Raw genomic sequence first — 16,777 nt, 5'->3', positions numbered from 1 at the left:
GGTATTGTGTGTAGATTGATGAAGATTTAAAAAAAATGTAATACATTTTAGAATAAGGCTGTAACGTAACAAAATGTGGAAAAGGTCAAGGGGTATTCACTGTATAAATATATACACTGCTCAAAAAAATAAAGGGAACACTTAAACAACACAATGTAACTCCAAGTCAATCACACTTCTGTGAAATCAAACTGTCCACTTAGGAAGCAACACTGATTGACAATAAATTTCACATGCTGTTGTGCAAATGGCATAGACAACAGGTGGAAATTATAGGCAATTAGCAAGACACCCCCAATAAAGGAGTGGTTCTGCAGGTGGTGACCACAGACCACTTCTCAGTTCCTATGCTTCCTGGCTGATGTTTTGGTCACTTTTGAATGCTGACGGTGCGCTCACTCTAGTGGTAGCATGAGACGGAGTCTACAACCCACACAAGTGGCTCAGGTAGTGCAGCTCATCCAGGATGGCACATCAATGCGAGCTGTGGCAAGAAGGTTTGCTGTGTCTGTCAGCGTAGTGTCCAGAGCATGGAGGCGCTACCAGGAGACAGGCCAGTACATGCGGAGACGTGGAGGAGGCCGTAGGAGGGCAACAACCCAGCAGCAGGACCGCTACCTCCGCCTTTGTGCAAGGAGGAGCACTGCCAGAGCCCTGCAAAATGACCTCCAGCAGGCCACAAATGTGCATGTGTCTGCTCAAACGGTCAGAAACAGTGGGCCATGGTTCACGGTTCCCATGTCTGGTATTCTATGTTGTCCTTGTTTTGTATTTCTGTGTGTTTGGCCTGGTATGGTTCTCAATCAGAGGCAGCTGTCTATCATTGTCTCTGAGAATCATACTTAGGTAGCCTGTTCCCACCTGTGTTTGTGGGTGGTTGTTTCGTGTGTTCACCTTACAGGACTGTTTGTTTATTGTTTTTGTTGTTTTGTCAAGTGTTTCATATTTTAATTAAAATAATGAACACTTACCACGCTGCACCTTGGTCCTCCTCTTCTCCTCTATACGACAATCGTGACATAAAAAATATATATATTTAAATAGAACAAATCTGAGGGGGCATGTGCCCCTGTGCCCCCTATGGGCATGCTTAAGTACATATTTTATTGACTTAAATTAATGTTAAGTTTACCTATCTGAATCGGACTGACATGAATTATGATATTGAAATATCTTCCTATAAAGTTTACCACACCGTGGTTATGTGTCCATCAACAATGAAAGAGCCACAGCTTCTGTATTATAGTTCGCTCACCCTCAGCAACCATACTTTTTTCAGAGACTGCATTTCCGGCTCAATCAAAAATTACCTTCAAATTTCCACCGGCCTACAACGCTGATCTTCGGAGCTAGGGATTGAATCCAGCCCATAGACAGGGGATTTAGGGGTAGTGAGGGTGCTGCTAAAAAATAATATAAAAAAATGTTCTAAAAATTATATTAATTAAATTAGTGCTCTAGGCATTTATGACAGCTGTATGAGCGAAATACTCATCAGCAGGGCGCCACGAAAAATCCCCCCCTCGGAGCGGGGAGAAAAATACCCCAGCCCTAACTCTCTCTATGACTCACAGTTTATAGTTTACTCTCTTTAAAGTGACTTATAGCATAGTTTACCATCTTTAACTTTCCTTTACACAGACATCACACAGAAATGACTGGGCAGCCGGTGTGGGTGGTAAATAAAGTATTAAAGAGGCCTTTTCTAGGAAGTCTTCATTTTGACTATCATGAACCTTCGAGGAACTTTTAAAACAACACCATCACCCCGAGTACAAATGGTAACACAATTTATTGAGCGCTTTAACATGTATACAAAAAACACAGTGAATACTTCAACTGCTGGAAGTTGACATTCAGGAAGGTAAAATGAAATAAGACATGTTCACATTAGGCTAAAGGTGGGATTCTGCTGCTGCTGTGTACTATTTGAAAGTCTGCGTTGACCTAGATACAATACCATGCTATGACAATATTGATGCTATATTATAGTGGAAAGCTGTGAATGAGCAGAAAATACCGGTAGCCTTTCAGCATTTCAACACAAACACACGCATGTACAAAGCTTACCTGGATCTGGTCAGTAGTGCAGTGTATAGGCAATACGGTGCCCTTTCAGGCTTGCCACAGATGTGTTGTCAGTGAAGAATATGGTGGTCACATACACACAGGTAAGTGCAGGGAAACAGGAGTCAAACTGTATGATATTGTATTTGTAGAGTATTGTACTGTATTACAGGGATTGACATTAAAGTCTGAAAGGCACTTGCCCGAAAATGTAAATGAGCTATTTACACAAAGAAGTGCCATATATTGCCTGTCTTTCACTTACACATAGGGGAGGAACCAGAAAGATCACTACTGGAATTCTTTGTATTTTGGTTGTTAGTAGCAAGTAGAACAAGCTCAACTTGCCCGACTGCCATACATTGTCTGTCTTACATTTAAATAAGGGGGAGGAACCAGAAAGATCGGCTTTAGGCTACTGGAATTCTTTGCAGTTTTGTTGTTTTTACTTTTTGTTAAAAATCACCTGCCCAACTTGCAACCTTAGGCTTAACTTGCATGACTGCTCAGATGACTTGGCCCAGGCAATAGGGCAACCCTTGATGTCAGGTGCACATCTCAGATCAGTGTAGGAATGCCAAAGCACCAGTCACAAATACCCGTTCCCATCTATTAAGTCTACAGCTCTGACACAGGTCATTTCTAAATTGAGAAATTAAATATTTCAGCACTTGACTTAATCTCTCAGATAAAGTGATGTTCAGTTTGTTTTCTGTCACATTAAATTATCTAAGTGAAAAAAGAAAAAAACGTTGTCACGATAGAACTGAGTCATGCCGTTTCCTGAGAACAGATTGGAATCAGATGTTCGATAAAACAGAGATGATAAACGCTGACAACCAGCTGGTAGTGAACCTCAGAAGCAGACTTTCTAAACCCATTTATAACAACACACATACCTACAAAATGTGACTGGACATTCATATTCAGCATATTCAAACATGAGGTATTCGTCCACTTCTCACATTAATCTCTCCTCCTTTCAGGAAGAAAACATGGTGAAAAAAATAAAAAAAGACTGCATTTTTTTTTAGAAGGATGGAGGGAGAAGAGCAAAGTGGGCACCTTGAAGCAGAGATATACACTTAACTTCTGATCCCATCCTCTTAGAGTACTGTCTAAGGAGCCAAAGTCCTTTTTCAAAGCACAAACACACTCAATTGCGCATACACGCACACCACACACACACACTTTAATAATGTCATTTTGGTGTGTCATTTCAGGCATCTGGCATCTCTGGTTTTACCACAGCCTCAAAGTCAAAATAGGCTATATCATATAAAATTTATGAAAACAAAAATGTGCTTTTTGGTCTTCATTTACGGTTAGGAATAAGGTTAGCAGTGTGGTTAAGGCTAGGTTTAAGGTTAGGTTTAAAATCACATTTTAAGAAGAGAAATTGTAGAAATAGGCAGGGTTTATGACTTTGTGGCTGTGGTAATCAGTGAAGGCCGACATCTCTTCCTCTCTCCACTTCCTGGTTGTGTCTTCTCTACTTCCCCTTTTTGGACCGCCCCCTGCGGCCTATGGCGGTGGAGGGTCCCGGGGCAGGAGTGACTGCTGCGCCTATGTTGATGTGTCCTTCCTGTATCTCAGTCCTGGTCTCTGGAGGCAGACTTTGTATCTGCTGCTGAGTCTCCAGGTAAAACATGACATCTCTCAGCTGCTCCTGGAGCTCTGCTATCACCCCGTCCTTACGTTCGCCTGGAGGAGGGAAAGAGAGGTTAAAGGCATCAAGGAGATAATATAAAATGTTGTCATCAATTTAACTCCAAGATAAAGACTTCCACAATGGAGGGTTCTAGTCTCCCCGACTCCCCCAGAATTAGGTTCTAGTCTCTCCCTCCCCCAGACTCACCAGTCTCTCTAGCCTTGTGCTCATCTTCAGCCAACTGGGCCTGTAGCTGAACCTGATTGGCTCTCAGACAGCGGTTCATTTCCTGTTCCCCTTTCAGCTCCTGACCAAGCTTCGTCACACGGGTCGACAACTGACCACACCTGGAGGAGGGGGGAGACAGAGATGGTGCTACCAAGACACACAGATTTTCAATAGCAGATAACAACATCTCTCCCCACTAGTTTAGAGAGAGAAAATTAAAACCTACAGTACAACATGACTATGGCCACAGTCAGATTCTAACATTTTACTGTGTCAGTATGATTGACAGCTGCCTACAGTGTGAGAGGATCCACCTACTTCTTGTCCATGCCCTGTTTGTCCTTGGCCAGCTCTCCCAGCCGACGCTCCAGATTATCACATCGATCTATGGTCTCCTTAAACTTGGCCTTCATGTTGTTGACCTGAAACACACACACAGAATCGGGTATTTAACTGAATGGATAGATAGAGATATGATTTCAGACATGCAGCAATGATTCTTATCCTACCTCCTTTACGGTGTCCTTCTCCATGTGAACAATCTTATTCTCCCAGTAAATGCGCTGGGACTCCAGCTGACTCGTTAGCAGGTGAGAGTACTGCAGGAAGAGGTAACATCATTCTGGGTGAGATATCTGCTGTAACAGCTGTTTGCCATGTTAACTAATAGGTATCACACTTTTAGAATGAAAAACAGGGAGTCAAACACACACCTCTAGTTGCAGAGCGTCTATCTTCTCCTCTTGACAGGTTTCTCCTTCACACCCGTACTGAACCATCTTCCCATCAGTCTTACTGGCCACCAGCCTGTGAACATAGTTATCTACACACACACACAAATCAGTGAAGCACTGTTGCAGTGCTACACACAGGGTTTTATATTAGTGGTGGGAACATTTAAACAACATTGGGATCGCTAACTTTTAGATAAAAATTTTACAAAATGAAAATCCCAGTGCATTTATCACAAAACTACCACTAACAGGTCCCGATCATCACCATCATAAAGGGAACTCTATTAAACAGATACCTAATGCAACATTGCTGTAACGTTAGGAGGAGATATGCAACTTCAAATGATTTACCACGGAATTAAAATCGCTCCGCACGTCGTCATCGTCGTTAACAGTTCGAAAAAATGTAAGAGAGTAAGACAGGGAAGGGACAGCAGCGAAGTCCTGTATGGCAATACTGAGAAAGTCACATGAGGTGGTTGTAGTAACCTGGTATATTTATGTTTACCAATAGATGGCAGTATTGACTCAAATTAAATACTAAACCCTGATTACGTGTCATGAGTCATCAATCTAAGAAGCCTCTAAGAATACTACAGTGGTGAAATAAATACAAACTTTGCAAGGTGGAATTGAGCTACAGAGGCAGTACAGGTTCAATGCTTAACCATCTGAAAGGGAGTCACCGTGACCCAACCAGTTGCTGGCAGCAGATAAGGGATGGAGTGAGAAAATCACAGCGCTGATTACAGAAATTATTGCAGTTGATATGCAGCCATTGTCAAATGGTAGAGGATGTTGGCTTCACTGCCCTGATGGCATATATAGAACCAGACTACAAGATGCCATGTCGAAAAAAGGGGTAGTGGACAGCTGGAAGGTGAGCGCTGTCTGGTAGCCTGGTACATTGAACTGCATTGGCCCCCATAGCGGTCATACGCAGGATCATATCTGAATTGTGAATTCACGTCATTTTATAATTTTTTCTTATCATTAAAATGATTATTATTTTTTTAAATGGCACTTTAAATGTTAAGAACAATTGTACATTGGGCGCAGGTGTCCTAGCGGTTAACAGCGTTGGGCCAGTAACTGAAAGGTCATGGTTCAAATCCATGAGCAGACTAGGGGAAAAATATGTTGATGTGCCCTTGAGCAAAGAACTTAACCCTAATTGCTCCTGTACGTCGCTCTGGATAAGAGCGTCTGCTAAATGACTAAAATGTAATTGTATATTTGTCACATCCCCGTTTTATATACATTGTAGTTGATATAGATATATAGAGACAGAAGTCGGTACTCTTGCCCCTAGCCCTCCACAGTCTTCCTGTACCTCCAGCATAGTCCCAGACACGGTGGTTAGTGAGCTGCATGGCGTACGTGTGTTGCGTCTCCTCAAAGTGTTTGTAGGCATGACGACTGATGTAGCGACCACAGCCGATATGACCACAGATCAGACAGATCCAAAGGTTCTGGAGGGGGAGGGGAGTAGGAGGGAAAACATTAGCCAGGGGGAGGGGTGTAGGAGGGAAAACATTAGCAACTGTAAACAACAAGAGTACCTGTGGGCTATACTCGGCCTTGTCTCAGGATGGTAAGTTGGTGGTTGAAGATATCCCTCTAGTGGTGTGGGGGCTGTGCTTTGGCAAAGTGGGTGGGGTTATATCCTTCCTGTTTGGCCCTGTCTGGGGGTATCATCGGATGGGGCCACAGTGTCTCCTGACCCCTCCTGTCTCAGCCTCCAGTATTTATGCTGCAGTAGTTTATGCATCGGGGGGCTAGGGTCAGTTTGTTATATCTGGAGTACGTCTCCTGTCTTATCCGGTGTCCTGTGTGAATTTAAGTATGCTCTCTCTAATTCTTTCGGAGGACCTGAGCCCTAGGACCATGCCTCAGAACTACCTGGCATGATGACTCCTTGCTGTCCCAAGTCCACCTGGTCGTTCTGCTGCTCCAGTTTCAACTATTCTGCCTGCGGCTATGGAACCCTGACCTGTTCACCGGACGTGCTACCTGTCCCAGACTTGCTGTTTTCAACTCTCTAGAGACAGCAGGAGCGGTAGATCTATGAAAAGCCAGGTCCTCCGAGAGGTGCTGACTTGCTGCACCCTCGACAACTACTGTGATTATTATTATTTGACCATGCTGGTCATTTATGAACATCTTGGCCATGTTCTGTTATAATCTCCACCCGGCACAGCCAGAAGAGGACTGGCCACCCCTCATAGCCTGGTTCCTCTCTAAATTTCTTCCTAGGTTTTGGCCTTTCTAGGGAGTTTTTCCTAGCCACTGTGCTTCTACACCTGCATTGCTTGCTGTTTGGGGTTTTAGGCTGGGTTTCTGTACAGCACTTTGAGATATCAGCTGATGTAAGAAGGGCTATATAAATACATTTGATTTGATCTGTAGATGTATGCAAATGTATGTAGTGTTGATTTTAGTGTGTAAATAATGTTTACCTCCTGAACTCCACATTCAAAGCACTTGTTCTCCTCTACAGGCTCTGGGGTCTGACAATACCGACACACAGGACACCTGCAACAGAAGAGTCAATACACCCCAGTCAACACCTTTACACACATAAACACCAAAAGCACAGTAGCTACCACTTCTATTGTCCCCATGCTAAAACACAATGCCATATTGCTCACATGTTGTGCCACAAAAGGACTAAAACTGCAGCACATGACAGTCATCCACTGACCAGAGAGAGGGAGGATGGAGAAATGAACTCAGGGTCATGCTGTGAGTCGTGTGTGTGCTGGTATATACTCACGAGGCATCCTCCCAGCGTTGCAGACACAGGCTGTGGAAGCTGTGGTTACAGAGTGTAGTGAGAACCCCATTCACTGACTCATCCATCCTCTCCAGACACACGGTACACTTAGGAAGCTCTGTCAGCTCCATCACTGGAAGACTGGCGCCCTGGGGGTGGGAGGGTGAGAGAGAGAGACGGAGAGAGAGAGAAATGATTAAAATCTATGTCCTCAGGTGCACTGCTCAGACAGTCATTAGAGGTACTGGTGTACATACTGTACCTGCTCAGACTTGATGACCTCAGCTCTCTCCACATAGACCAGCTGGCAGACTGCATCCTCTATGGAGTTGAACGTACGGCCATTACACGCTGTGTAGAAACTATCTGCATCAGCCTGTAGAGAGAAAGGGGGAGACAGAGAGAGATGGAGTAATAATGTGAATAATTCTAAAAACAGTTTCTAAGCAGACTTTCAGATACAACAACAGCAGTGTTCTATGATCTTATTCATCTCACCTGGATACTAAACTTGATCAGCACCATGTACTGGTTAGAGGTGGAGTCTCGTATGATCTTATTCATCTCACCTGGCTACTAAACTTGATCAGCACCATGTACTGGTTAGAGGTGGAGTCTCGTATGATCTTCATGTGCTCCATGACATCATAAAATGGTGCCAAAAACTTCATGAGGTCGTGGCTTGTCATGGTGGTGGGGACGGTCAGGATACACAGCATGGCACTGCGACGCACGTCCTCCGTTAGTGATGTCATCTTGCTGCGACGGGACAGTCAGGAGAAACTAAATTGCCTCATATTGCTAGTGAGAAATCTTTTCAATAAACAATATCTTTGGTATATTGTAGTCGCTCAGGATATAGTACAGAATGTCTACTGCATGGTAGGCTTGGGTGATATAATGTATACCGGGGGATATTTGGAAATAGCCAGATGGTTTTCCAAACATAGTTACAGTATGGAATTCACAACTAAACTAAATATTGTAACTATTAACTGTTTAAAATGTGCTAAATGGTCTGCAATTGTGCATTTGGTTTGCCAATTTAGTAGTTATCTAGCTGGTTAGCTTCTTGACAAATGAATCTTCTCTTGGTAACAGCAGAGAATCCCCTCCTGGATCAAGAGCCTTGCTGTCTAATATTTATTTTGAGTGTGCAGCAAACTGACTAGCATTTTTTAGTTACTTGTAGAACTTAATGGGATTTTACATGTACTTGTTAGCATTGCTAACCTTCAGATTAGAGGCTCCGTGGGGTTTGAAAGTAGCGCCGCTCGTGTTCAGTGCCGATATTACCGAATATCCCAATCTGGATACCGCCCAAGCCTACTGAATGGAAATATAAAGCCAATGGGTTCAGACTCAATGAGCACTGTTAGTTTCTGAGTAAAAACTCAAAACGGACGACTAGAATGTTGTCGTCGCAGTAGAGCGCTCTGGTAGCAGCTCCTCTCTACCGGGTCTCCATGATGTTTACAAGTGACCTTCTGTTCACCTTCCTCAACAGACCTTGGCCAGACACTCTGTTCCCCTTTTCTCTCACAGTAACATGCTGACCACACCACTTGTGTTGTGTACACATACATGTTATTCAATCATTTCATCCAAACTGCTAGCGCGCGTCAACAAGTGTCTGCGTAGCCAGGCGCTAAAACAGAACTTGGTTCTACTTGACGCATGACGTGCTGCAAGTCCCGCCTCTCCCATCTCCTCAGTCTTTTAGGAGCATATACGCACATGGGTGATTGAAAAATTAACCGAGGTTCATACTCCAGTCCAGTTGGTGGTGGTAATGCACCTTAAAGTTAGTTGCCAACTGCCATATGAAGTCCACAGAAGAAGACAGAAGGCGGAGAGATTACTAGGAACTAACTAGATTTCCCCTTTTATCTGTGGATTAACTGTTTGAGTAGAGAACACACGATTTTGTGTGACTAAAAATGGGTAAAACTTCTACAAAGATCCAGAAAGGACCTTGTGCATTCCAGGTAAAATAACAAGCCAATGTTTATATCCCAGGACAAATGAGCTAGCAACAGCAAGCTAGCTAGCTAAATGGCCATTAATGTTTTCTTGAGTTTCGACCTGTCCCCAAATTAATAAAGTTGGTTCAGAGTTCGTTTTGATATTTCAACCTGTGTTTACATCCTAGTAATAGGAAAGATTGCTCAGAAAAATCAGTGTTTTAATTGGCGTATGCTTTCTTAGATTTTGACTTTATGCCGATTAAGATAAGCAGAGTAAGGCGTTTACATGTCTAAAGCCATACTCGGCCTTCTGCCATAATTAGAGTAATATCGAATTATTAGTCTGCATGTAAACATACTCAGTGTTGTGTATAGCAACAGAAACTCACTTGGTCTTGTAGAGGTGCATGATGCCGTGGACTATCTCCACTGAGGGGTTTCCACTGAAGAAGGAGATCTGGTCTGGAAGCTGCTTGGAGGGCGAGTCTAGAGCCACCTCTGTGCCCTCGGCACTGACCTCTGTAGGGCCCTCAGTAAGACCCCTCCCGTCTAGTTGATCCTCTAGGGGTTGGGCTCCTCCACCCTCCTCTCCCTCTGCCCCAGTCTGCTCACCCTCTTCTTTATCTACAGGAGAGAAATGTAGGTTTCTAGTAGTTTCTATTCCTATAAAGTCTGACAGACTGATAACCACAGCTGTATTCTTTAGTCAGTCATTCTGAAATTTCAGAATATGTTTTAACACATCCCATCTCCCTATACACACACACCACATATATTATTACACACCAACAAATAATAATGCATTGGTTTGTGTGCAGCATCATATTCATTAAATATGTTATCCATATTGCTATTTACCCTGATTCTTACCAGGGTTGGGTGCGAAGGTCTCGATGACCATGTCTCCCATGGTTCTGCTGCCGATGTGCTGATGTAAGACGGCTGCTCTCTCCAACTCTGTCTTCCCACTCAGATAGAGCCTGGCTGAGCTCAGTGCTTTCTCCTGCAAATCCTCCTCTGACATATCCTCAACTACAGGGCGAGAGAGCAAAAGGGGGAGAGAAAAAGGGAGAATAGGCAAACACAAAGCATCAACTTCTGGATCAATACCTATTGCCATCATTGCTGAATTACTCAGACAAATGTGTTCCAGAAACAGTAACTTGTACAGGTCTCTGATGGTAGGAGGAGGGAGTGACTTGCTCTGATGCTGTTGCCTGACTCCTCAAACATAATTATTCCGCTGTTTTATGTTCTACCGCTGTGAAGCTGGCAAGAATAACTATGTACTTCTGGGTCAAAGATTTTTTTTTTTATCCTTCAGAATAAGAGTCAAGTCCTGTATACTTTTGAAAATGATGGAAAATGTGCACAATCATCAATATATTTTATACTAGTTATCATACAAAGAGTAATTAAAAGTATTTCTATAAGTTATTATGTATTTGTCTATTTTCTTTACGCAACATACATAAAATTGTGTATGTCCAGCATGAAAAAACTATTGGATTTAAGCTGATCGGTCCTTAAAGAGTGGCCACAAAATGAGCAGCAACGCTCCTCTGGGTGTAAACTCTGTGGATTTGGAAACTACAAGTGCTCCTGAGTAGAATGGCCCCTTTGACTGGACACAATGTACAGAAAATTGTGTATGGTCCAATAAATGATAGGAGTACACATACAAAAAAAAAAAAATGTTGACCATTCAGACTTAAAAATATAAACATATCAATCGCATATCTTATAGAAATAATTGTAACTATTGTAACTATTCTTTGTATGCTAGTATAAACGATATCAATAATTGTGCACATTTTACGTCACTTTCACCATAATTAATCATTTACAACGTATACAGGACAGAACTCTTATTCTGAAGGATTCCAAAAATCCGTGACTCGGAAGTACTTAGCTATTCTTGCCTGCGTCACAGAATATTACATGTATTAGGCTAACTAGCTAGCTACCTGTCTCCTGTGAGGAATAGTGCAAAAACAAACACCATACGTCACGGTGGGCTAGTTAAATTAGCTATATCAAAAAAGATGGTGACGTCAGTATTAAAACTAAAATAATTAAACTCACCAGTGGTGTATTGGAAATCCTGTGGAGAAAGAGACTGGTCTGCGAGCTCCAGACGGATAACTACCAGTGACACACTCATGTGTTATGAAAGAATGACGATTCTTCTCGACGAAAAAACAATACAAAGCCTGGTTGACAGCAAAGCTAGCTAGCAAGTTAACCTAGCTAACGTTAGCAAGCCAAAAACCTGGCTAGAGGGACAAATGACGACGTTTAACGAAACACTAGCTAGCTAAGGACTTTCTAACGAGCCCACATACCACCGTCTTACCTCAAAATACGATATTGACACCTTGTCATCAATTATTTATTTTCCAGTTCACCAATTTACATACGAAATTCGATCTGACCCCGTGACATAACTTTTCCGGGTTAGTAAATTGACATCATGATGAAAAATACATAATTGCCCAGGTCAGCATGTCAGCCCTTACCTGGGGGCAAGATACCACATAGGGCCAAGCCCTGGAAGTGACTGTAAAAATAATTGTAAAAATACTACAATACAATGGATATTGTCTAGAACTTTTGAATAATGCAATGTATCAATGTATTTTGCTGAAATTATGCCCTTCATTTGCATGAGGGTTTTTCATGGGCATTTCATGTGATGGTAGCGGTGCTTGACTTGGACTGAAACAGATGCTAGTACTCATTTTAGGGGCCGGTACTGTTTATATTTACAGTTGAAGTCGGAAGTTTACATACACCTTAGCCAAATACATTTAAACTCAGTTTCACAATTCCTGACATTTAATCCTAGTAAAAATTCCCTGTCTTAGGTCAGTTATGATCACCACTTTATTTTAAGAATGTGAAATGTCAGAATAATAGTAGAGAGAATGATTTATTTCAACTTTGACATATTTCATCACATTCCCAGTGGGTCAGAAGTTTACATACACGCAATTAGCATTTGGTAGCATTGCCTTTAAAATTGTTGAACTTGGGTCAAACGTTTCAGGTAGCCTTCCACAAGCTTCCCACAACAAGTTAGGTGAATTTTGGCCCATTCCTCTTGACAGATCTGGAGTAACTGAGTCAGGTTTGTGGGCTTCCTTGTTCACACACGCTTTTCCAGTCCTGCCCACAAATTGTCTATAGAATTGAGGTCAGGGCTTCGTGATGGCCACTCAAATACCTTGACTTTGTTGTCCTTAAGCGATTTTGCCACAACTTTGGAAGTATGCTTGGGGACATTGTCCATTTGGAAGACCCATTTGTGACCAAGCTTTAACTTCCTGACTGATGTCTTGAGATGTTGCTTCAATATATCCACATAATTTTCCTGCCTCATGACGCTATCTATTTTGTGAAGTGCACCAGTCCCTCCTGCAGCAAAGCACGCCCACAACATGATGCTGCCACCCCTGTACTCCACGGTTGGGTTGGTGTTCTTCAATTTGTAAGCCTCCACATTTTTCCTCCAAACATAATGATGGTCATTATGGCCAAATAGTTCTATTTTTGTTTCATCAGACCAGAGGACGTTTCTCCAAAAAGTACGATCTTTGTCCCCATGTGCAGTTGCAAACCGTAGTCTGGCTTTTTTATGGCAGTTTTGGAGCAGTGTCTTCTTCCTTGCTGAGCGGCCTTTCAGGTTATGTCGATATAGGACTCGTTTCACTGTGGATATAGATACTTTTGTACCTATTTCCTCCAGCATCTTCACAAGGTCCTTTGCTGTAGTTCTGGGACTGATTTGTACTTTTCACACCAAAGTAGGTTCATCTCTAGGAGACAACACGTCTCCTTCCTGAGCGGTATGACGGCTGCGTGGTCCCAGTGTGTTTATACTTGCCTACTATTGTTTGTACAGAAGAACGTGGTACCTTCAGCCGTTTGGAAATTGCTCCCAAGGATGAGCCGGACTTTTGGAGGTCTACAATTTATTTTCTGAGGTCTTGGCTGATTTCTTTTGATTTTCCCATGATGTCAAGCAAAGAGGCACTGAGTTTGAAGGTAGGCCTTGAAATACATCCACAGGTACAACTCCAATTGACTCAAATTATGTCAATTAGCCTATCAGAATCTTCTAAAGCCATGACATAATTTTCTGTAATTTCCCAAGCTGTTTAAAGGCACAGTCAATTTAGTATATGTAAACTTCTGACCCACTGGAATTGTGACACAGTGAATTATAAGTGAAATAATCTGTCTGCAAACAACTGTTGGAAAAATTACCTGTGTCATGCACAAAGTAGATGTCCTAACCGACTTGACAAAACTATAGTTTGTTAACAAGACATTTGTGGAGTGGTTTAAAAACGAGTTTTAATAACTCCAACCTAAGTGTATGTAAACTTCCGACTTCAACTGTAGTTGCAGGAGCGCCACAATAGTTTTGAGCTAATATTCTATATTTACTCTCTGTCCATTCACTTTGTCATTCTGATATAGAATTTTATTATCAATGTCTAGAATTTTCAATTATTCTAATCGGTCTGCAACCCAGAGTGTGTAAAGTTCTGGTTTAAATGAAACAGACAGAACTCCCAGCTCACAATAAGTCAAGTCCAAGTTTATTCACGAGAGCTCTCCCATTCACATACAAAGATATCCCTTTTATAACATTCTTCTAACCTACGCACACACATGCACACTAACATTAGGAGAGCTATATTCTTCTCTAGAATTCTCACCACAGTTTATTACTACCCAGCTAACAGTTCCAGTCCCCCCCAGATAAAGGAAACCTGGAGGGGTACTCCCTGTCCTATCGTACATTCCAGATTTATAGCCGGGTCGGTTCAACCATAGTTTAATTGTTTGTAGGTGTGTTCTTAGGCACACACACATTCCTCTCTCTCCCAGTCTAACCTAGTTGGACTTATGTTTAATATTTGTAATTACTCCTTATCCATGCTACATAACCTCTGATCCCTACTGGTTAAGTTTCCAGGTAGAATTATTTAATAATTTATCTTAAACCTTATAAATTATTTTATCACATTCTCACCTAGAGTTGGTTTGATGTCTCAGTCAACGCTCACCTCTCCAGAGGTAGACAGAAGAAGATTTATAGAAGATCTAGTTTCAGTAGACCATATATTTTTAGGACCATGTAGTGGTGAAGAAAGTACAGTACATTATCTGGGGAAGGACTGGAGTGGGGACCATTTCAAGGGATCTGCAGTTGTTTAGTTAAGACATCATCCTGATATGCAGATCGGTATATCACTCCCATACATAGGGAATTATTATATTATGATCAATTCAATTTTAAAAGAGACATTTTAAATTAAAATGAGAAAATTAGAGCTGAACAATATTTTTTTGACAGAGTTTGACAGACCAAGAGCGACCACTAGTGGCACAGCTAAGCACAACAGTCATGTATCATTGTGAACTGCATGTAAGAAACTACAGTCTTTTCAAATAATGAAATATCAGTATGGGTAAATGGCAGTTGGAAACGGGGGATACAGTTGTACAACTGAACGCATCCAACTGAAATGTGTCTTCCACATTTAACCCAACCCCTCAAATCAGAGAGGTGCGGGGGGCCACTTTATCATCGACAACTACGTCATCGGCGCTCGGGGAGCAGTTTTTGGGTGTTAACTGGCTTGCTCCGGGGCTGAACGGCAGATTTTTACCTTGTCGGCTTTTACTTGGGTATTTGGTTTTAAATATGCTTAAGTTTCATAAGTAATTGTACTTGCTTAAATATACTTAAGTATCAAAAGTAAAAGTATAAATCATTTCAAATTCCATATATTTAGCAAAATAGACTGTACAATTTTCGCGTTTATTTTTTATTTTTTTACGGACAGCCAGGGACACACTCCAATACTCAAACATCGTTTACAAATGAAGTATTTGTGTTTAGTGAGTTTGCCAGATCAGAGGCAGTAGAGATGACCAGGGATGTTCTCTTGATAACTGTGAATTGGACCATTTCCCTGTTCTACTAAGCATTCAAAATGTAACGAGTAGTTTTGGGTGTCAGGGAAAATGTATGGAGTAAAAAGTACATTATTTTCTTTAGGAATGTACTGAAGTAAAAGTAAAAGTAGTCAAAAATATAAATAGTAAAGTAAAGTACAGATAACCCAAAAAACGACTTAAGTAGTATTTTAAAGTATTTTTACTTAAGTACTTTATACCACTGCAGTTGACATACTGAGACTGTATTTTAACATTTATTTGGCATTTGCTGTACTGAGTAGATTAAATTCAGATAAATCCTACTGAAATGGCCCTCGCTTCATATTCGTCGCCAAACCCACTGGCCCCAGGCCTTATCTCAGCTCACTGGTCACCATAGCATCACCCACCCATAGCACACCCTCCAGCAGGTATATTTCACTGGTCACCCCCAAAGCCAATTCCTCTTTGGCCGCCTTTCCTTCCAGTTCTCTGCTGCCAATGACTGGAAAAAACTGCAAAAATCACTCAAGCTGGAGACTTACATCTCCCTCATTAACTTTAAGCACCAGCTGTCAGAGCAGCTCACAGATCACTGCACCTGTGCATAGCCCATCTGTAAATAGCCCATCCAACTACCTCATCCCCAAACTGTTATTTATTTTATTTATAATTTGCACCCCAGTATCTCTACTTGCTCACTCATCTTCTGCACATCTATCACTCCAGTGTTTAATTGATATTGTAACGACCCTGGGTTTATAAGCGCGGATATCGACTCTGCCGTTCGAGCATGCTTTTGCGGCACAGTTGATAGCGCGCCGGACCTCGGGCTAGAAGGTCGAAGGTTCGAGACCTGCTCCCTGCTGTTTCATTACACTGGTGTCAGGAGTGATCGGACCTTGCATCCACGACAGTGCGTGTGCTTGGCCGGTGAGCGCGTTCCTGTAAGACGTAGAGTCGCAAGCTGGCGGGTACGCGCTAATAGCGTCCCAATCGGTTACGTCACTTGCTCTGAGACCTGAAGTAGGGTTTCCGCTTGCTCCACAAGGGCCGCGGCCTTCGTGGGTGACTGTTGTTGATGTGCAGAGGGTCCCGGCGAGGGGACGGTTTAAAGTTATACTGTTACACGAGCATGCTTTTGCGGCACAGTCGATAGCGCGCCGGACCTCGGGCTAGAAGGTCCGAGACCTGCTCCTTGCCTGTTTCATTACAATATATTGTAATTATTTCGCCCCTATGGATTATTTATTGCTATACTTCCCTTATCCTACCTCGTTTGCACACACTGTATTTAGACTTCTCTATTGTATTATTGACTGTATGTTTGTTTATTCCATGTGTAACTCTGTGTTGTTGTTTGTGTCGCACTGCTTTGCTTTATCTTGGTCAGGTCGCA

General features: G+C 42.2%; 1 protein-coding gene across 3 annotated transcripts; it reads right to left on the bottom strand.

The window, feature by feature from the left end:
* Positions 1–1,773: 1,773 nt before the first annotated feature.
* LOC129813570 (BRCA1-associated protein-like) lies at positions 1,774–11,901 on the bottom strand. 3 transcript variants are annotated; one of them, XM_055865905.1, is made up of 14 exons: positions 11,780–11,896; positions 11,509–11,568; positions 10,294–10,455; positions 9,813–10,047; positions 8,026–8,215; positions 7,719–7,832; positions 7,457–7,605; positions 7,140–7,215; positions 6,014–6,152; positions 4,660–4,769; positions 4,456–4,545; positions 4,265–4,368; positions 3,926–4,065; positions 1,774–3,771 (listed from the first exon to the last, which is right to left on the bottom strand). In XM_055865905.1, exons 3-14 carry the CDS (start codon positions 10,445–10,447, stop codon positions 3,560–3,562), a joined length of 1,713 nt encoding a protein of 570 aa, XP_055721880.1. In that variant the 5' UTR covers positions 10,448–10,455; positions 11,509–11,568; positions 11,780–11,896; the 3' UTR covers positions 1,774–3,559. The 3 variants fall into 3 exon arrangements, with proteins under 3 accessions (XP_055721880.1, XP_055721873.1, XP_055721863.1); XM_055865898.1 differs by having other exon boundaries at positions 11,509–11,901; XM_055865888.1 differs by lacking the exons at positions 11,509–11,568; positions 11,780–11,896 and having other exon boundaries at positions 10,294–10,710.
* Positions 11,902–16,777: the final 4,876 nt, after the last annotated feature.

This window comes from Salvelinus fontinalis, chromosome 2 (genome assembly GCF_029448725.1).
Source record: "Salvelinus fontinalis isolate EN_2023a chromosome 2, ASM2944872v1, whole genome shotgun sequence".
Taxonomy (NCBI): Eukaryota; Metazoa; Chordata; class Actinopteri; order Salmoniformes; family Salmonidae; genus Salvelinus; species Salvelinus fontinalis.
This window is presented reverse-complemented; position numbering and strand designations above follow the sequence as displayed.

Bases quoted from the DNA above. Each gene is read 5' to 3' on its own strand.
- LOC129813570 (XM_055865888.1), bottom strand. From the start codon at position 10,546: ATGATGGCAATAGGTATTGATCCAGAAGTTGATGCTTTGTGTTTGCCT. The intron at 8,216-9,812 runs GTGAGTTTCTGT...GTCCCGTCGCAG, and splicing joins ATGCACCTCTACAAGACCAA to CAAGATGACATCACTAACGG. The intron at 4,546-4,659 runs GTGTGTGTTTGA...CTCTTCCTGCAG, and splicing joins TAGACGCTCTGCAACTAGAG to TACTCTCACCTGCTAACGAG.